The 22,858-nt window shown below is 41.4% G+C and overlaps 1 protein-coding gene across 8 annotated transcripts in view; it reads left to right on the top strand.

The window, feature by feature from the left end:
• DIP2 (disco-interacting protein 2) overlaps positions 1-22,858 on the top strand; it is a 440,396-nt gene that overhangs the window by 111,613 nt on the left and 305,925 nt on the right. For all 8 annotated transcript variants that reach the window (XM_067157712.2, XM_067157695.2, XM_067157732.2 and 5 more), the window contains exon 2: positions 1,574-1,648. In XM_067157712.2, the coding sequence (XP_067013813.1) occupies positions 1,574-1,648 (75 nt within the window). The remainder of the gene's footprint in view (positions 1-1,573; positions 1,649-22,858) is intronic.

Raw genomic sequence — 22,858 nt, forward strand, 5'->3', positions numbered from 1 at the left:
GTGAAATTTGGAATATCAATTCGGAATATTACATTATTCATATCACTTCGAATGCAATCATCCGTCTACAACGAATCACTGTTCTTAGATCCTTAATAGTAGGGCTCCTGTAGTTGAAGACGAGCGACTGCCCTTCTTAAGAAATTGCCTGTGGGTTGCGATTCGTGATGTCATGCACTAGCCGACATGCAGCGAAGTTCATTATCTCAAAAAGAGGCATTATTGCAGTCAAAAGAACAGTTTTTCCGAAGGCAACCTGAAAGCGAATTTGCAGTCTGTGCATAATACGACTTCAGGTATTTCACGTCCAGTTAAGGTCAAAATGACATGTAAAATTCTGTAACTGATATAAAACAGTGTGTTCTTTCCAGATAAAGTTAATTTTATGAAAATGTGCAAGTGTATGTACCGTATTTCTCCTTTTTCAACGTCCATTAATTTTATTCTGGCTAGTTTCGTGCTATTTCTATGAAAATAAATTCCAGTACTCTTATAATTAAATTCAACGCATTGTTATAATACAACATAGACAAATTATTAGAGTAATCTGATGTCAATAATCTTTTCATTACTCGAAATACTTTAAATCGTCTGAAAAGAAAGAAGTTTAGTTGACACTGAAGCCGTATCGTTGAACCATGGATAAATAAGTTAAATAATACTGGCTCTAAGTAAAATAAGACGGAATAAAAAATAAATTCAAAATATGCTGCAGTTGTTATTATTACTAGATGGTATACCCGTGCTTCGCTACGGAATTCTCCATTGTACACAGAATTCTAGATGAAGTCGTATACACGTTGTGAATAAGATTTTATTAAATTGCATAGTAACATAGGCATTTAAAAATTAAATTTCAGGCGCTTTCCCCTAAACTACCATTTCATCCAGCTTGAATAAATTAATTTATGGCCTATACTGTAGTGCTTTATTCCCTGACTTTACATATCGTTTGTCATTGAATTCTGTTCACCCATGTTCTCGTTTCTCGGCATTGATATGGACTCAGCAACAAAAATCGAAATTCTTAAAATATCTCTGTTAACGTAGACGGTACGGTAAAAACATATAAGGCATAAATTATCGGAAATTTAATTCTCTGTAACTTTAGTTATGTAGTATTGATCGATAGCACCACTAATAACATAATTTTTGTGAATTGAATTTTAGGCTTTCGTCTAAACTACCATTTCATTCAGTGTGAATGAAATTATTTCTAGCTTAAATTGTAGTACCTCATTCCCGGACTTTATGTACCGAATTTCATTAAATTCTCTTCAGCCATTTTCTCGCGATGCGCGTACATACATACATACATACATACATACATACATACATACATACATACATACATACATTCATACATAGGCCTACAGATAGACAGACAGACAGACAGACAGACAGACATGACAAAAAATTAAAAAGTGCATTTCCTTATTGTTAAGGACGTGACCGATATAGAAATACCATTCTTTTCAAATTCTGAGCAATGTCCAGACAAAACTCTTATTGTTGTAAATTGTCTTTGTGATGTTTAATGTTCTTTCCTAATTCTTATATTCTCTCGTTGCAGGTGATATCACGCAGAAGGGCTATGAAAAGAAGCGGACCCGTCTCCTCGCACCTTACGTGCCCAAACAGGCGCAAGGTAAACGCAAACACTGTAGCTTATTATCTTGTTATCTTGTCGAGCAACAACAGCAGGTCTGGAGTGTAATATGTGCGAAGTGACAGCGAGGTATGCACGTGAGTGGTTCTGCCGTTCCATTGGAGCGGTGAATGAATATTTCTAGTTCCATTGGATCGGAATCAATCTTATCACTAGGTTATCAGCAGACAGTTTTACAATTCTTCCGCTGATTTGGTGTCATTGTGCTCAAGTTACATGTAGGTATGTACCGAACATCTCTTCGTCAGGGCGTTATCTATTAAAAAATCTGTGACCCTCTCTCGGTCTATGAAAGATTATCTCAGATTTTTCTAGTTTGAAATTAAAAGCCAAAGCGTTACAGATGTTCCTGTTATACAAGATGTAAAGAAAAGAGCTCCCGAAATGACGGTAATTGCTTACAAATCGTCTCGTATGCGGTTACTGTGCTTTAAAGAGTGCCAAATTAACATGCATTTTATAAAAACAGATCATCTAGTTGCGGTAGATGTAATAACACAGTCTGGCTTTCCACGCTTGACAGCTGCCGTGATTATAGCAGGGTGGAAATTTCATCTGAGAAGTCATGTGTCGCCCTGTAGGCACCTAACCAATTACTGGACAAAATTAAATAAACTAGAGTACATCAAGTACGTCCATAGACAGCTAGGATAAGTTAATGAATTTCATTATATTCAAACTGCTGTAACTACCTATATTGAAGTCTTATTAAAATGACTTTAATCTAAGCGGTAATTGTTTCAGGAAGGTGTGTAGTCCACTATTTAGATTAGTCCTTGACGTGCCCATTTACGGGGACGTATCCCGGAAGTAAAATAAATGCACATTGGTAGATGTTGTAGACATCTACAGGATATTATATGGAGCATAAGCATCCATGGCGTTACAACCGTGATGGGCCTTGGCCTACAAAATAATCGTTGCTCAGCCCGAAAGCCTGCAGGTTACAATGTGTAAAAGGTCAGCGCGGCGAATGCTCTCGGGCGTTATTCTTGGTTTTCTATACTGCAGCCGCTGCCTTACTCTTAGATAAGTTCTCAATTGTTCTCTGGTAGGTTGACTGAACCTCGAACGAGCCCTCAGATCCAGGTAAATATCCTTGACCTGGTTACGAATCGAACCCAGGGCTTCCGGATAAGGGGCAAGTTTATTAACCGCGGGATCAGTATTATTAGGCTAAGGTTAAGCAGTTATCGCCATATACTGTGACTGGTTGGACTACAAATAGACGTGAAGAGAGGTGTTGCAGGTGGTTGAGGATAAAGAATCTTCAGGAAGTCGGATTTTTTTCAAAAAAGTATCAATGTGTTTGCAGTTAAAAACACTTAAGGAGCACTTCATACGTTGAACGTGCCTTATAACACAGTGAAGGATGCACACGAAATGTTCGGTTTTCATTGTTGAACTAAAATACCAGTATCTTGCATACAGATGGCATAAGATATGTTATTAACATTCACATTGCAGGAGACTGCGGCTTTCGGATAATCCTCCGCCTTAGATCCGGGATTAGCATAGAAACTCTTGACTACGAGTATAAATCTGGTTGGACGGACTGAAATGGCGTGTACTGTGTACTTCGCCTCAGATATTAAAGTGACAAGAGAAGTGGGTTAGAATCCCTCTCTCGGCTGTACAAAACTAGCTTCCTGTAGTTTCTTCCCTCCATTTCAGGAAAATATACCGTATGACCGCTTCCTTCCCAGTTTGTGTTCCCACTAATTTGAAACATTACTCAAGTTATTAGATGACCTTCACATGTACAAAGTATCTGCGACTATTGACCTCGACGTCGGAAGTTCCTGATGTAAATCGGCAGCAACCACCCCCAACAATTATTTTTAATTGAAAACCAGGTGTTCTTCTCGTCGTAATATGTTTGCAGATGCGTGGTGAATGTACGAAGCACTCAACAAGAAAACAATTTTAATGATGATGAACGATAATGGTAGTCATTATTGTTTTCATGGGAAGAACAAATAAATGATCTATCTCTTTCAAAACTAATTTCCGAGCTGAGCGGCTCAGATGGTAGACGTACTGGCCTTCTGAGCCCGAATCGGTGGGTTCGATTTCTGCTCCTTCCAATGGTATTTGAAGTTCCTCAAGAACTCCTACGGGATATAATTTCCGCCATTCGGTGTCTCCGAAAACCGTAAAAGTAGTCTGTAGGATGTGTAACTGGTATTATTATTATTATTATTATTATTATTATTATTATTATTATTATTATTATTATTATTATTATTATTATTATTATTACTTCTTTTGTTATTGGTTTAACGTCGTATTAACACTTCGAAGGTATTAAGCGACGCGAGGATGGGAATAGGCTGAGATTAGAAAGGTGGCGTCCGTGGTCTTAATTAATGTACAGTTGAAACATTTGCTTTATGTGAAAATGGGTCACTACGGAAAGCTATCTTCAGGGCTACCGATGGTGCGATTCGAACCCACCATTTCCCGAATGCAAGCTCACAGCTTCACGTCCCGATCCTCGCGGCCAACTCCCTCGGTGGTCGGCAGAAACACTCATAGGAAATAAATGAGAGGTCGAGGCATTCGGATAATGAAAATACCGTCTAAAGAAAGAGCATGGGGACTACAGTGTGAAAATGAACTACTCGTATAGGCCATACGAATCTGTTATAATCCGTTCGTGTTGGAAGATGTTAACAGTTGACTAAGAGAGCTCCGAAAGGAAAGATGGAAAGATTAAGCATGCAGCGTGGCACAGATTTTGAAGCAATGTCAGGTTAAGCTAGGGCCTCACTGGTTCTCATTTCTAGAGCCTGTGGATTGATGATGGGCGTAGTGAGTCCAGGAAAACGTTTCATTGTTTTCTAAGTTCCGCAGACTAGTATTTAAATGCTACTAAGATGAAACGTATTTTATAGATAAATAACGGCATTTAGATGACAATAATCCCTCGTGTACTGTAGGTTGCTTTCTCTTGTAAAAGTCTTCGTGGCCCCACTCATCTTGTATTCGTGAGGTTCGATTAAAATAATTTTCGTTGCGAATCATAATTTCACGTTCATTCGCTCCAAACCTTGACATTTTAAGCTTACTAATTCTCTCGGGACGCACTTCTGAAGGACTGCAGCGTGCCCATCCTGTAACCATCATGCAGTCCTTGTCGCTTGAATAATTAAAGCTTCTTCAGTGTTCATTGCCGGGAGCTCATTTCGCTGTCATTTTTGTTCTAGGGATGAAAAAAAATGGATTATTTTCCTCTTCAGTTTGACAGATATTTGTGGACTGATAGCTCTTTCTTTCCTTCCATATCTAGAAGTGCACAGCGTTCTACTATCCCCTGTTGGTGGGGGACGCAGACGAAAAATACACTTACGGTATCCCCTGCCTGTCGTAAAAGGCGACTAAAAGGGGCAACAGGCGATGATGATTTTAGAACCATGAGACTACTTGTAATTAGTACCATTACGTGAGGGACTTCATGGGTCTGCGTTATTTGTGAGTAGTACCCTTAAGTGCGAAACACCATGGGTTTGTGTTGCCTGTGGGTTGTGCAATTGTGTTTGACGTACCATGGGTGTACATTACCTGTGATTAATACATCCATGCGGGAAACACCATGCGTCTACGTTACCTGTGATTAGTACCACTATACGAGGAACACCATGGTTCTGCTTTCCTCGTGATTTTGTACTATTATGAGGGGACGGTGACATGGATTTTGGACCCCTTTATATAATAAGCATCATCCCAGTAATTCAGGCAATGTGGATTGGATCCACTGATTTATTATTTCACCATCATTTTTTCATCACTGTTCGTTTTAGATTCTAGTCAGTGGGTACATTTTGATGTTTTTATTATTGTGTCTTTTCGTTGCACCTCGTACCACTAGGGGCCGATGACCTAGCTGTTAGGCCCCTTTAAACAACAAGCTTCATCATCATATAGTGGTGTACTTATACCAGATGAACTTCAAACGCTGGAAGTACTCTGGAGATCAGGCAGCAGCACCACCACCTGCTGAGGCAACAAGAACGACGACGATTCCGGCGAAGCTATAGGGAAGAGCACTCACGGTTTAGTAACATGAGCGACCGCTAGGTGGCGCACACCAGTTCACTGTCGCACTAGCAGCGCTGAGAGGGAGCGCCGAGAGGAACGACAATGCTGCCAACTGTTGCATTTTAGAACCACTGAATGACTTTTTTTCTTGCCGTGCGGACAGTATGCGCCGCGGCCATAGTTAAGAGCCTCTCGAAGGGAGTGTGGCCACTGTTCTCATGACAGAGATTGGCCTCGAGGTGCAAAAATACCTTAAAGCTAATAAAATAATGATCTCTGCAGTGGTTGGTGACAAATTCTCGGCCTCATCCTAGGTGTCAGTGACGTCATACTCTTACTTACGTGAACCAATCACCGTTATAAGCAATGGAGTATGGCGTCTAAAACAGTATTTCTTATTATAAAAGTAAATATAAAAGTAAATATACTTCTAGGGGCGGGCGGGTTGGTCTCTGGCAAGCGTAGTGAACACATCTCTCTTCCTCGATCATTATAAGGTAAAATTGGAAGCATTTCAAGTAAGATTCTATGTAATAATCGTTGAGTTCCCCTCTCTATATTTTTACCACGATTCCTGCCCTATACTGGATTCAAATGCCTCGTGTTATAAAACCATGATGTAATCCTTTGCCGAACACAGTTTTAAACAGGGTAAAGGTGCACATCTCAGAGCTCACATATTTCTCTATTTATAGCCGGGCTGATTGACTCAGGCCAAGTTAGCAGGTTCGATCCTGACTCAGTCCGGTTGTGTTTGAAGGTGCTCAAATTCGGCCTCGTGTTTCCGAAAACACTAAAAGTAGTTAGTGGGACGTAAAACCAATAACATTAGTAATATCTTCATTTGTATACGTTTACGTTTGTTGTTTGAACGATCACTCACTCACTATAACTATTGATGTTGAAGATCGCAGAGCTTCTGAGGAGTTCGTCATCTGGGTTACCGCATACCAATTTTGACGTCCCTCTTGCACTCCTGAAGATGGTTTTCCGTTGTTTTCCATTTTCACACCAAGCAAATGCTGGAGCTGTACCTTAATTAAGGCCACGGCCGCTTCCTTCCCATTCCTAAGCCTTTCCTCTCCTGTCATCGCCGTAAGACCTATGTCGGTGCGACGTAAAGCAAAGAAAAAAAAAACAGTAATTTCTTTGTAAGCCTGTCCTCTCCTATCGTCGCCGTAAGACCTATCTGTGTCGGTGCGACGTAAAGCAAATACAAAAAAAAAAAAGTAATTTCTTTGTAATCAATAACAATAAGTGTGGTGTTGAATAACGCTGCTCGTTGATATTACAGACACCCCCCACATTCTACCACGGCCATAATTTTCCCAATCGTAACCAATACGAGTACTGTATTTTATCTACAAGTCACGTACTCCTTTTAACAGAAACAGAATCAGACAACAAGAGCAATTCAAATACCAATGCCCTAGTTAGGACATAACGACATGTAACTGCCCGTAGTTCTTTAATGAAAGGACATTATACATCCAGTGATGTTTGACAACAGTTCGGCTGAATGAACTATGGTCTCGTTTGTCTCCTGAATTTTATTTTGAAGGAGATATTACGAATGTGCTGGTCTAGAAAAAATAACGCCTTTTCCAGCAGCAAGAATGATATATATACTACTTCTTTATCAACGATCCAAAACAATCCCAATTTAAATTTAATACTGCCGTGTTAACTGTAAGAATCCTTGGCTGAATGGTCAACGTAGTGGCCTTCGGTTCAGAGGGCGCCAGGTTCGATTCCCAACCTGGTCGGGTATTTTAACTTCGGTTATTTCCTCTAGCTTCTGCGCTGGGTGTTTGTGTTCGTCTTAGTGCACACTCTTATTTACATATAATGCATCACACTACAAATCACCACAGAAAAACGTAATAGGGAATACATCCCTTCATAAAGGGTTGGCCATCCGGGCGTAAAACTGTGCCAAATCCAAGTGCCGACCGCAGGAAGTTGAGAAAAGATAGAAGATTTTGTCTCCGACTCTCTTTAAATACATCAATCTTTATTTTAAATTGGTGAGCAAGAAAGTGAAATTTTCCTCATTCTGTAGTTGATATGGAAAGAATGAATAGGTCTACACTGTAAGAATTACGAGACTTCTGTGCTGTTTGAGAGACGCTTTATTAACTAACAGAGTAATTTTCCCATACTTTCAGAAAAGACTAGAATGAATCACATAAATGAACTTGTGTGCTGGGCTGAGTGATTCAGGTGGTTAACGGTGAATTTCTGACTCCCAACTCGTAGGGTTCGATCCCAGCTCAGTCCGGTGGTGTTTGAAGGTCCTCAGATACGCCAGCGTTGTATATTTTTATTGGTTTAATACTAATACTAATAATAATAATAATAATAATAATAATAATAATAATAATAATCTTTCTTTCTTTCTTTCTTTCTTTCTTTCTTTCTTCGTGTCTGAATCCGTTTACCCTCCAGGGTTGGTTTTTCCTCGTACTAAGCGCATCAAGGACAGTGTCCTGGAGCGTGAGACTTTGGGTTGGGGCGATATGACTGGGAAGGAGGACCAGTACCTCGCCCAGGCGGCCTCGCCTGTTAAGCTGAACATGGGCCTTGTGGGGTGATGGGAAGATCGGAAGAGATAGTCAAGGGAGAGGGAAGGAAGCGCCCGCGGCCTTAATTCAGGTACCATCCCCGCATTCGCCTGGAGGTGAAGAGGGAAACCACGGAAAACCACTTCCAGGATGGCTCAGGTGGGAATAGAACTCCTCTCCACTCATTTGACATCCCGACGCTGAGTGGGCCCCGTTCCAGCCCTCGTACCACTTTTTAAATTTCGTGGCAGAGCCGGGAATCGAACTCAGGCCTCCGGGGGTGGCAGCTAATCACGCTAACCACTACACCACAGAGGTGGACTGTTATTATTATTATTATTATTATTATTATTATTATTATTATTATTATTATTATTATTATTATGCTCTTGCAGAATTTCAGAATCGTATATCTTTTCAGGAAACATGAATTATTACCATGAATGAGCTTCCAGTGTTCATATCTATTGTCACTCCTGTGCAGTCTACTCTTAACACTCAAAAAAAGTTGGCGGCGGATTCAAGGGACAAAATGAGTTATCAACTTGTAAAGGGCATATTGTACGGCTGTAAATAACTATAATTTTTCCTTTTAATCCCCAGTGGACAACTGTGTGCATGGAGAAAGAATATTCGACTTTCAGTTTACATATGAATGGACTGGGTGTTGAGAAACATGTTTGGCGCCATTTTGAAGCACTGTATTTTAATACGCCAGTGCTTTCAGAAACCGAATTAGAGTCTCCTTGAAAGCTGAGGCATGACAAATGGTAATATGTTAGCTTTCTCGTTACCAGCGAGTGAAATATGAGCATTGAACGCCTACATATTTAATGTAGCAATGATTGATCGGTTTCCTCGCTCCTTTCTTTCTTCCTCACACCTTCACCGGTTATTAGTGTAACTTCGTTGCAAGCGGTGCTTGGTAGTGTATGTCCTCTTTAGGTGCGTGTATTCATTAGACATCGGATTTATATGTTGTATAAATCACCAGTATAAGCATGCGACTATGCTGAAAAAAAAGTGGTGAAATCTGCATTTATGCACTTATTTTCATGCTATTAAACACTTACATAAAATGCAAACGTAATATTCCTTTACTAGACACACGCGATTCACCCACGCCAGTACATAAAATCCTTACCACCCCCTGCGGGTGGGGAACGCACATGTAGAATACACGTCGTAAGAGGCGACTAAAAGTGGCGACAAAGGAATAATTGTCTTGGAACCATGAAACTACTTGTGATTAGTACCACCACGCGGAGAACATCACGGGTCGCTTTTACTTGCGCGTAGTACCATTATATTAGGTACCAAATAGGTTTGTGATTAGTAGCACACAGGAGCACCGTGCGGTCGGCTTTTGCAGTACCTGTGATTAGTACCACTATATGAGCAGGACCCTGGGATGATAGCTACCATGGTTCTGCCTTGCCTATGATTAGTACCCACTATATGAAGAACACCACGGGATAGTGCAGGTCCCTGTGGTTAGTACTCTTATGTGATGAACACTATAGGTTTGCGTTGCCTGTGAATGGCGTCGCAAAGTGAGAAAAAAACCATAGGTCTGTATTATATGTCGCATTTCATAACCTGTGAGTAGTACCATAATGTGTGGAATACCACGAGTCTCTGCTACTTTCGATTCGTACCTCAGCATGACAAATACCATGGTTCTGCTTTCCTAGCGATAAGTACCGTTATGAGGGGCCGATAACTTGGATTTTGGACCCCCTTTAGACTGCAAGCATCATCGATTCAGTGTTATGCTATAGCAGCAGTCCCTTGGTCAGTAATCCTGTTGTTTTATGTCAGTTTCTGTGAATGTAAGGCATTGCGGGTCGCATCCACTGATGGTTTTAAATTCGTGTCCATCCATTCATTCTTTGTCGTCACGTTTTGAATTCTGGTCAGTGGAGAATTGTGGACTTCTCATTTGTCATTCCATTTCGTCCCATTTCGTACCATTAGGGGCCGATGTCCTCGATGTTAGGCCCCTTTAAACAACAAGCATTATCATCAAAATCATTACCATGTACAAACAACTTACCGAAAAACAAAAAATCACACTACTTACAGTTGCGGCTGTTCTACTAGTACAAGCAATCCGTGTATAGTTCGTGAGACGTATTAGTCTGTCTTTGTCCACTGTACAACAATATGCACACTTCTCCTAGGTAAGACACATTGTGTTCATTAATACACGTGATAAATCTTACGACTCGTTTTAATGCTTTTACTTTATTTTATGAGACACCGTTTTTTAATCTTCCACATCCAGTCTTCTCTACAGAAATCTTACCAGTACCGGCATTTTTGGAGGTTCGAACCTATCTTCATTTTTTTCATTTATCGTTACGAGGATTTGACGACCTCACTTGTTCTCCTAAAACATCATCATCTTCACCATCACTGTTTCTGTTACAATTCTTTACCATCATACTGAGTTTCATTTTGCGTAATTCAGAAAATATGTTGCCGTGTTTTGATATTCGAATCAAAGGCACTCAGCTCGCTCCAAGTTGTTATTATAGTCCTAGAGATCAACGACACTGAGACGCTAAGAAGGTAGGGAATTGGTGACGATAATATGGCAGTTGACAAGTCACTCAGTTTGTGTTGGAGAAATGCATCAGAGTTGATGTGAAAACCCCATCTGTAGTCGCTTTGGTGACATGCATTTCTCCGTTCACCGAAAATCACGAAAAGTATTATCATTATACGTTTGACGCTATTCATGTCGATTGCGACAATTGCGACAAGCTTTTTTTCATTTTCGATGTCTCACGTATATGGCTCCTGATCTTAGAAAATAATTATTGTCTGTGTCTTTCTTGCGTCTTCTTTGGGAAGTGAAGTTCATGGGTTGAACAGGTTATTTTTTTTCAAATTGGATCATTGTTCCAATGGAAGATGTAATCATTTTATACCTTGTTTATAATTTGAAGCACCGAACAAGTGGTTGTGCGGTTTGGATCACGTAGCTAACAGCTTGCATTCGGGAGATAGTGGATTTGAACACCACTGTCGGCAGCTCTGAAGATGGTTTTCCGTAGTTTCCCATTTTCTCACCAGGCAATTGCTGGGGCTGTACCTTAATTAAAACCACGGCCGCTTCCCTCCCACTCCTAGTCCTTTGCTATCCTATCGTCTTCATAAGACCTATCTGTATTGGCGACGTAAAGCAACTTGTAAAAAGAAATTAGAATAATAATAATAAATAGTCCTCAGCCCCAAAGATCATTAGATCCCAAACAGCTCTACCAGGAGGTGGCTAGATATGCTATCCTCGTGAGGAGGAGAAATTAGGGGTGAGGTACTTCCCTGTTTCTCTCCCCACCCAGCCAGAAGTAAATATTGCCTATCAGTCTGCCAAGTCCACTAAAATGTATACACTAACCGACTACAGTATATGGTTATCCCCCTCACATCATTCATCACAGGGACTGGCTTGCATAAGAGTCAGAGATGAGACAGACATATTTTTGAAAGCAACAAACATGCTCTAGCACACAGCAGGAGATACAGCTCACTGGAAATACTATATCGTACCAGAGAAGGATCTAGGCTTAATAATAATAATAATAATAGTAATAATAATAATAATAATAATAATAATAATAATAATAATAATAATAATAATAATAATTACATCTTCAGCTACCAGGTTACAGATTTCTCGAAGTAATGCCATTTAGATATTCGAAGTTCAGACTCTACTTCATTGTAACATGCAAGTGGAGATGTAATAGATGGTTTCAAATGCTGTGATAATTTTGTTGGGCGAATGCAGAGTGCGCTGCCTGGACTTTACAATCTCAACAATTATGACAAGGAGATTTTTTCCTGTTCTAAAACGATCGGTTGCCTCAGACAGGATTGATCTCGCTATTTGGGATCCACCTTGGAAGTTTATTTGGAGTAGAAATTTGCTTAAATTTTCTTTCACTTGGTGCTAAGTCTATTGTGTTGGCGTAAACGGAACAGGCTCTGTTTGCCAGATAACTGATTACCAGTTTCCTCTGCTGTCACCAAGTAATTTTCTTGGTATCACAATGACGAAGCGTTCACTCACCCGGATGTTGTTCATTGAGGCTACGTCGATGATCTGCCCCCGACTATTTGAACTGCTGTCTTTCTTGGAGAGTTCTTTGTAGTGTCTTAACGACAATACATTCAACGTTCAACGTACTCTTCACTTTGTATAAGAAACTCTTCTCGAGTGAAGATTAACTTGTCCTCGTGAGCGGGACAGAGGGGAGAGAGAAATTTATAGTAGTGGCACGTTTGAAAATATCGATTAAGAAGTTACAACGAACTGACTAGCCTGTTGCTATTTCTTGACGAATGAAAAATGCTTTCATCTGTCTTTTGCCATAGGCCAGAGCAAAATGTACTGTAGCTTCCACTGAAGTCTGTCTCATCTACAGTGTTGCCAACTTGTATTTTCAAAAACCAAACCAAACCAAACCCCATGGCACTACAGCCCTTGAAGGGCCTTGGCCTACCAAGCGACCGCTGCTCAGCCCGAAGGCCTGCAGATTACGAGGTGTCGTGTGGTCAGCACGGCGAATCCTCTCGGCCGTTATTCTTGGCTTTCTAGACCGGGGCCGCTATCTCACCGTCAGATAGCTCCTCAATTCTAATCACGTAGGCTGAGTGGACCTCGAACCAGCCCTCAGGTCCAGGTAAAAATCCCTGACCTGGCCGGGAATCGAACCCGGGGCCTCCGGGTAAGAGGCATACACGCTACCCCTACACCACGGGGCCGGCACAACTTGTATTTTCAAGATCCGCTAAATACTACTATAAATCCGCTAAAATTTTTGATATGCTCTGTTGGTGGAAATATATCTAATTCCCTCCATGGGAACCTAGAATTTCCATTAAGAAATCCGATCTCAAATAATGAGCAATAAAAATGGGCAATAATAATAATAATAATAATAATAATAATAATAATAATAATAATAATAATTGTCTGCGCTCATCTGATCTGTAAGTTTCACTGGGATTAACCCCCCTGCCTGCGAGCCGGCGAGCTAAAACGTGTAGGCGTTTTAGTGCCGGGTGCAAACTAGGTGAATCCCCTACCTCAAGGGCCACAACAGAAGAGGCCAGTCCATTAAACGGTCTTCCTTCATAGCATAAATATAAATGCTACTCTCTCACAGTTTCATTATCTGTCGTCATTCGTCAACCAAGAGAAAAGTACCCTTTCCCCACGCATTACAAATTCATGATACCATGATCTCATAACATCAAATCCAAATAATATGTTTTCCTAATGTGACTGCTAGCTCTTGATAAGAAATACGGAATAGCTTGGAGAAAGACTGGAGTACAAATTTTTTAAAAAGTAAAATGGATAAAACGCTAAATTCCGCTGTAATAAATTTTGAATTCCGCCAAAAAATCCGCTGTCCGCTAAATGATATATTTCTCCACCGACAGTCCTCTAATTCCGCTAAATTTAGCGGAAAATCCGCTAAGTTGGCAACACTGCTCATCTATGGCTGTGACTGTAAGCAAGCTGCTGAGGTATGGCCGGTGCTGAATAAAGGCATTCCGAGCACGACTAGTACGTCTGGATGTTATGAAAGGTGCAACTTGTAGGGACAGTCTTGCTGCAATAACACTTTCTGGCCCAGTGAGGAAAGCAATGGCAAATTAACTCACTCCTCATCATACGCCTTATTATGGCACCGCCAACAGTTTGTGTGCTTTCTCTGTAACAGCAATAATCATTGGTCGTGCTTTCTGAGGATCCAACCAGCCTCCTGGCTGAGGACTTAACGGACAACAAACTAACAGGTGCAGCACGTAGAGGTGCCAATAATTACGGATGTCACCTTATGATAACGGCATTACGGCTAAAGGGGAAATTATTACGGAAAAGCTAACATTATCATGAAAAAATGTTCTATGGAAAAAAAAGAAAAGGAGAAATGTTCAACCCTTTCGAGCATTTCTGCTGAACTCTCCTCGTTTCAGTGCTTGTGAGATGGCAACGATACTTATTCGATCGTCACTTCCTTTTGCTACCCATAAGCGGTGTGAAATTTATAGTGAATGAAGGAGTTCTGTTCTCCTCTTCTCCACTATAAATCCTTGCATTTGCTATGTGAAGTGTACTTGACAGTTGATGGAAAGAATGAGACAGAATTCATGCCTACATTAAGCACATCTACACTGGAATCGCTTAAGGTTCAGAAGACGAAAATGTGATCACATGGGAAAGGATGATTCAAGAAAACCTAAAATGAAAAGCGAAACAAGCTACAAGGAACGTTTTGTTACTGAATTAGCAGGTAGTGTGTAAATGTTATTGTGTAATATGATATACATGAGAACAAACTGCCGTCGGGAAGGGCAAAGCGGGGGGGGGGGGGGTGATTATCGAGAAGGGAGGAGCATGTTTTGAACTTAACTCGAAAATTTTCTGCGTGGTGGAGGGTGATTACTAATAGTCCACTTCAAAGGTTGGCACCTCTGAGTACGTCATAGCTGTGTCTTTAAGAAACCCGCCGTAATGAATAGTAGGGAATAATTTGTTAGTACACAGCTCCATGCGACGAGGAGAGACAAATATAAATTAATATATCCGGTATGTTAATAAAATATAATTACAGGAGAGGGGTGGAGAACCTCTTTCGTAATACGTTGCTCAAAAAAGTTTTGCTTATTTTGGCTTAGTGCAGTTTTTATTTTGCAATGTGCATGCACGTACGTTGTGAAGGATATGTACATAGGAAAACAACATGCAGTCAGCTATGCGAAAGCAACAGAAAGGAAAAAATTCCCGAAATTGGTAGTGTGGGATTTTGAACTGAAAAATTATCCTTCACAGTGATGCAGATCAGTACCGTGTAAACATTAAACACACGCTTACATTTATTTCCTTTCTACTCATCAACCTCCGTCAGGTACGCTCATACTGACAGGCTTCACATACTGTTCACGTGGATCGTTGAAACACTGCCGTTATCCCATAGGAAACCAGACGCGAGCTAATATTGGTTCATATCAATGTGACCTTGCCGCGGTGGGGAGGCTTGCGTGTCCCAATGATGCAGATAGCCGAGCCGCAGGTGCAACCATATCGGATGGGTATCTGTTGAGAGACCAGACTAACAAATGGTTCATCGAAAGGGGGGTAGCAGCCTTTCGGTAGTTGCAAGGGCGGCAGTCTAGATGATTGACTGATACGGCCTTGTAATAATACTCAACATGGCTTAGCTGTGTTGATACTGCTACACGGCTGAAAGCAACGGGAAACTACAGCCGTAACCACCTCCCGAGGACATGCAGCTCTCTCTGTATGAAAGATGTACTGATGATGGCTTCCTCCCGGGTAAAATATTCCGGAGGTAAACTAGTCCCCCATTCGGATCTCCGGGTGGGGACTACACGAGAGGGGGCGATCATCAGGAAGATGGATACTGACATTCTGCGAGTCGGAGCGTGGAATGTTAGGAGTTTGAATCGTTGTGGTAGGTTAGAGAATCTGAAAAGGGAGATGGATAGGCTAAAGTTAGATGTAGTTGGTATAAGTGAAGTACGTTGGCAGGAAGAACAGGATTGTTGGTCAGGCGACTACCGAATTATCAACACGAAATCAAACAGGGGTAATGCAGGAGTTGGTTTAATAATGAATAAGAAAATAGGGCAGCGGATAAGCTACTACGACCAGCATAGTGAAAGAATTATTGTCGCCAAGATAGACACCAAACCAATGCCCACCACAATAGTGCAGGTTTATATGCCTACTAGTTCAGCGGATGATGAAGAAATTGAAAGAATATATGAGGAGATAGAAGATTTAATACAATATGTCAAAGGTGACGAGAATCTAATTGTGATGGGAGACTGGAATGCAGTGGTAGGCCAAGGAAGAGAAGGTAGTACAGTAGGAGAATTTGGATTGGGACAAAGGAACGAAAGAGGAAGTCGGCTGGTTGAATTCTGCACTGACCATAATTTAGTCCTCGCCAATACTTGGTTCAAACACCACAAACGACGGCTGTATACGTGGACGAGACCTGGAGACACTGGAAGGTATCAAATAGACTTCATTATGATTAGGCAGAGATTCAGAAACCAGGTGTTGGATTGCAAAACTTTCCCAGGAGCAGACGTGGACTCTGACCACAACTTGTTGGTCATGAAATGCCATCTGAAGTTGAAGAAATTGAAGAAAGGAAAGAATGCAAAAAGATGGGATCTAGACAAGTTGAAAGAAAAGAGTGTGATGGATAGTTTCAAGGAACATGTTGCACAAGGACTAAATGAAAAGGCCGAAAGAAACACAGTAGAGGAAGAGTGGAGAGTCATGAAAAATGAGGTCAGTAGGGCTGCTGAAGAAATGTTAGGAAGGAAGAAAAGATCAACTAAGAATCAGTGGATAACTCAGGAGATACTAGACCTGATTGATGAACGACGAAAATACAAGAATGCTAGAAATGAAGAGGGCAGAAAAGAATACAGGCGATTAAAGAATCAAGTGGATAGAAAGTGCAAGGTAGCTAAGGAAGAATGGCTGAAGGAGAAGTGCAAGGATGTCGAAGGTTGTATGGTCCTGGGAAAGGTAGATGCTGCATACAGGAAAATCAAGGAAACCTTTGGAGAGAGGAAATCTAGGTGCATGAATATTAAGAGCTCAGATGGAAAGCCACTTCTAGGGAAAGAAGACAAAGCAGAAAGATGGCAGGAGCATATCCAACAGTTGTATCAAGGTAACGATGTAGATAATTTCGTTCTGGAACATGAAGAGGCTGTTGATGCTGATGAAATGGGAGACCCAATTTTGAGGTCAGAGTTTGACAGAGCTGTGAGTGACCTAAATAGGAACAAGGCACCTGGAATTGACGATATTCCCTCTGAATTACTGACTGCCTTAGGAGAAACCAGCATGGTAAGGTTATTTCATTTAGTGTGCAAGATGTATGAGACAGGAGAAGTCCCATCCGATTTTCGGCAGAATGTTGTTATACCTATTCCCAAGAAAGCCGGTGCTGACAGGTGTGAAAACTACCGCACTATTAGTTTAGTATCTCATGCCTGCAAAATTTTAACACGTATTATTTACAGAAGAATGGAAAAACAAGTTGAAGCTGAGTTGGGGGAAGATCAATTTGGCTTCAGAAGAAATGTAGGAACACGTGAAGCAATCCTGACTTTACGTCTGATCTTAGAGGATCGAATCAAGAAGGACAAGCCCACGTACATGGCATTCGTAGATCCAGAAAAGGCATTCGATAATGTTGATTGGACCAGACTATTTATGATTCTGAAGATGATAGGGATCAGATACCGAGAACGAAGAATTATCTACAACCTGTATAAAAATCAGTCTGCAGTGATAAGAATCGAGGGCTTTGAAAAAGAAGCAGCAATCCAGAAAGGAGTGAGGCAAGGCTGCAGTTTGTCCCCTCTCCTTTTCAATGTTTACATAGAACAGGCAGTAAAGGAAATCAAAGAGAAATTTGGAAAGGGAATCACAGTCCAAGGAGAGGAAATCAAAACCTTGAGATTTGCCGATGATATTGTTATTTTATCTGAGACTGCAGAAGATCTCGAGAAGTTGCTGAATGGTATGGATGAAGTCTTAGGTAAGGAGTACAAGATGAAAATAAATAAGTCCAAAACAAAAGTAATGGAGTGCAGTCGAACGAAGGCAGGTGATGTACGAAATATTAGATTAGGAAATGAAGTCTTAAAGGAAGTAGATGAATATTGTTACTTGGGTAGTAAAATAACCAACGATGGCAGAAGTAAGGAGGACATAAAATGCAGACTAGCACAAGCAAGGAAGAGCTTTCTTAAAAAAAGAAATTTGCTCACTTCAAACATTGATATCGGAATTAGAAAGATGTTTTTGAAGACTTTTGTGTGGAGCGTGGCATTGTATGGAAGTGAAACATGGACGATAACTAGCTCAGAAAGAAAGAGAATAGAAGCTTTTGAAATGTGGTGTTATAGAAGAATGCTGAAGGTGAGATGGATAGATCGAATCACGAATGAAGAGATACTGAATCGAATTGGTGAGAGGAGATCGATTTGGCTAAATTTAACGAGAAGAAGAGATAGAATGATAGGACACATCTTAAGACACCCAGGACTTGTTCAGTTGGTTTTTGAAGGAAGTGTAGGTGGCAAGAACGGTAGGGGTAGACCAAGGTATGAATATGACAAACAGATTAGAGCAGATGTAGGATGCAATAGTTACGTAGAAATGAAAAGGTTAGCACAGGATAGGGTGGCATGGAGAGCTGCATCAAACCAGTCTATGGACTGATGACTCAAACAACAACATCAGTATTTTTGTATCCGTCTCTTGGCACAAGCCAGAGCAAAGTGTAGCTTCCACCGAAATCCCAGTCTCATCCATGGCTGTGACAATATGGAAGCTGCTGGGGTATGGGTGGTGCTGAGTAATTGCATTTGGAGCACATCCAGTGCGTCTTTTGAGTGTTATGAAAGGCGTTGCTCATAGGATCAGTCATGCTACAGCAGCACGGTCTGGCCCAGTGAGGAAAGCAATGGCAAACTACCTCATTCCTCATCTTGCCTATGAAGCCTCATTTGGGCTCTGCCATTGGTTTTTGTGGTTTCCCTATAACTGCATAGCCTTTTGTGGTGTTATTTGAGGATCTGACCAGTCTCTGGGCTGATGACCTAACACAGACAGACATTCGTATCAAGCTGGAAGGAATTCCAACGCGTTCAAAGCCGTGGGTAAATGCCAGTATTCATATAAACACGACAGTATTTCAGCCAAACATGCAGTATAAATAAATAAATGTTAGTCTATTTGTATGTTCCGGTATATCCTCTATGCAGTCCATAAATGACCCTGGAGGAGAGGCTTTCACTGTTCGTAATATCGCTCATAGGGTCGGTTGGTGCATGCATTTCAGTGGGCTTGGCAGACTATTACGTAATAGCAACTTCTGGCCCAGCGAGGAAAGCAACGGGAAACTACCTCACTCATTTCCCTAGTACGCCTCTTCAGTGATGCCTAGGATATCTATGATAGCTGTTGGCGGAGCTGTGGAGGATTAAAGCAGCCTTCGGGCTGAATACACAGCATACAACCTCGGCGCTAACCCAGTGCCCGGCCGCCTTTGCCCTTAGGAATTGACATGGCACTCACTTTTGTTGTAGGCTGAGTAAACTCCAGGGCCTTGCACCTCCGTAGAACTGGAAGTTTCGTTTTTAAATTTCTCTTTTTTCTGATGGAATCGAACCCACACCCTTCATGGTGAGAACACTTTTTTTTTTACCAGAATGTTTGAATATATCACGAGGAATTCTTAAATTGTAAAATTCTCTCATATCTCCCTTTCAGTAACGTCCTTTTTTTTTTTCACACCGAGAACACTGTAGACGTATTTTCTCCTTCTACTGAAGGCACAGCGGGGGTGGGGCTAGTCTTTGTAATCTTCAAGAAGAGGCCTTCTGTTTGATGTCTCTCTCTCCAGCTAACTTAGTTTTGGTTTGCTCTTGTTCTCACCTAACTCTTCTGCCTTGCCTCGTGGTCTGTCCTAGTCGTTATACTTGAACAAGCAGTGTATAGCAGCTCCTTCTCTCTGTCTGATAAGGAGCAAGTGGTCACGTAGCTATCAGCTTGCATTCGGGAGATAATGGGTTCGAACCCCATTGTCGGCAGCCCTGGTTTCCCATTTTCACATCAGGCAAATGTTGGGACTGTACCTTAATTAAGGCCACTGTTGCTTCCTTCCCACTCCTAGCCCATCGTCGCCATAAGATCTGTCTGTGTAGGTGCGACGTAAAGCAAATTGTACAATAAACAATTTTTTTTAAATCTGTGTTTGATACAGGAGAGTGGAACTGCGTAGCAGGCGACGTCTGAGGAATACTAGCCTCAGCAGGCTCTGAGAAAACTGAAAACTAAATTATTGATTTTTGTAATGCTGTTATTATTATTATTATTATTATTATTAGCCATCCCCATAGTGTAGGGGTAACGTGCCTGTTTCTTACATGGATACCCCGGGTTCGATTCCTGGCCAGTCTACGAATTTTAATTCAGGACTGAGGTCTGGAACGGGGGTCACTCAATCTCATGAAACCAACTGAGGGAGGAGGTGTGCGATATGAGAGGCAAGGGACCTGGTCAAGAAAGCCAAGCAGTACGGCAGTGGATGTGTCATTCGAGCACCTGCAGGCTATCTGGCAGGGTAGCAGTCGTCTTTGCAGGTCAAGGCCTTCATGGACTCTTGTGCCACGGGTTTGTTAATACAGTAATAATAATAATAATAATAATAATAATAATAATAATAGACCCCAGTGACACAGCCCATTAGTCTTTATCATTCGGTTTCCAGTATAGTGGCTTGTATGCAGAGTTAAGTACGGTGGAACTGTGCGAGTGTTTAAATGCGCGACATCACTGGGTCGTTTATCACCCGGCACGTTAAACAACTCCTGCGGGATAACATCTCGACATCCTGGCGTCTTATTACAATGTAAATTTAGGTACTCTGAAACGTTTATAGTCTATACAGAGTGTTCCCAGACATGTGGGAAGTAATCGTTGGGGAGGGACGTGGGGGTGGATGTGTGATGGTACACCCCAAAACAACACAACCTCCTGTTAAAAGCTAGCACTTGACTGACATACACTTGAGTTTATACTGTATATACGATAAACATAACACTGTAACTTTCATATGTAAATGCAATTATTGATGTATTTTTTTAAAAAAATGCTATTTATTCGGGGCGTCGACCTAACATTTTTTGCCCCTACTTTGCACTATATTTTATGAACCTGCGCGTATTTCGAAATTGCGCAAGTGTAAAGTGTTGAATGTGTGTAAAGGAACATTAAGGACGACACAAACTCCCAGTCCCCAGGCCAGGGATATTAATCATGTGCAATTAAAAAACCCAGACCCGGTCGGGAATCGAACCCGGGGCCGCCGGGTGACAGGCCCCCTACACCGCGGGGTTGGACATGCATTTGATTTAGTATTTAAAAAACCAACATTAATCTGCAGCGAGCGAGTCGGCTGCATGTTAACAGTCTTATAACTGCAAGGTTGCATTCCTCAGATGACGGGTTGGAACCCTACCGTCGGCAGCCTTGAAAATTGTTTTCTGTAGTTTCCCATTTTCTTTCACATCACGAATTGGGTTGTACCTTAGTTAAGGCCTCGGTCGCTTCCTTCCCTATCCTAGTCATTTCCTATTCCATTGTCTCCGAAAACCTGAGATAGTGCGACGTTAACCTGTTAGTAAAAGAAAGATAGGTGGAAAAGGTGGGGAAAGAAAGAAAATCACAGGGTTCCATGAAATTTACATCTTAACGTTGTGACACAGCTTGAGAAACGTTAGAACTATAAACTTCAACTATTTAGTCCTAAGGTTAGGTCTACTTCGGAGCGAGTAAATCCTGGGAATCCTTATTTCGATTACGCAGACTGATATTACGAACGTTAGTAGGATCCATCGTCGATTGAGTTGATGTAGACGTTCAGGCTCCGATTACGTACCGAGCGGAACGGCCTCCGGATGTTGCGTATGCGCTCTGCGTCAAACTTAGCCAGTTATTTCATATTGCCCTATTCGTACTTTATTTGTTGTAGCCACGTGGGAGCCATGTTTTCTCTGGAACAGATTATTTTGATAACGTATTAAAGTTTATTTTCGAAAATGTGTTTTATTTCTTTTCTTTTTCTAAACAAAAAGTGTCCTGAAATATTTAATTTAAACTCGTTTCTCTATGTATCCAGCTTTAGAAGTTTTTTTGTTTTTTTGTTATTGGCTTTACTTCCCACCGACACATACAGATCTTATGGCGATGATGGGACAGGAAAGGGCTAGCACTGGGAAGGAAGCGGCCGTGGCCTTAATTAAGGTACAGCCCCAGCATTTGTCTGGTGTGAAAATGGGAAACCACGGAAAACGAGGGCTGCCGACAGTGGGGCTCGAATTCACTATGTCCCGAATACTGGATACTGGCCGCACTTAAGTGACTGCAGCTATTGAGCTCGTATTTAGAAGTTGTAGCGATTCAGTGTTTTGGACTAACGATTTTTGTAATCTAACGTTGCGGTGACGTCACACCTGCAAATAATAATGCGGATGAAAAGTAGCCTATTTCCGTTCACTCTCCTCACTTCTCCGGAACTACTTCATACTTGCGGTTTGAGGTTTAGTCCTTGACTCACGCGGATACTCTGCAACGTTCATGGCGATTAGACGTGCTGGATATGATGTACAGACGAGACTTACGTCAGAATTTAAATCTGTTCAGTTATCAGTGTGAACATTGGTGCGCAGTGACCAGCCGAGAGCTCTTCTGAAGTGGAAGTGAGAGCAAGCCATTACGGGATATACATAATCAGTGTGGAGTGGAATATCGCTCATGTCTACCGTGTGCGACCTGTTAATAATTGAGGAACTGCTATGCCTCACGGGCATCACTAAGAAAATCGCGCTACCTGTGCTTCCGTTTCCTTTCAGCGTCTTGCAGTTACTGTGGCGGAATTCTATCTTTGAAAGGTAGGAAAACAGTTTCACGTTCTCTCTCTGCCTGTTAGCAAGTTGG

The sequence above is a fragment of the Anabrus simplex genome, chromosome 1, assembly GCF_040414725.1.
Source record: "Anabrus simplex isolate iqAnaSimp1 chromosome 1, ASM4041472v1, whole genome shotgun sequence".
NCBI classification, from domain to species: Eukaryota; Metazoa; Arthropoda; class Insecta; order Orthoptera; family Tettigoniidae; genus Anabrus; species Anabrus simplex.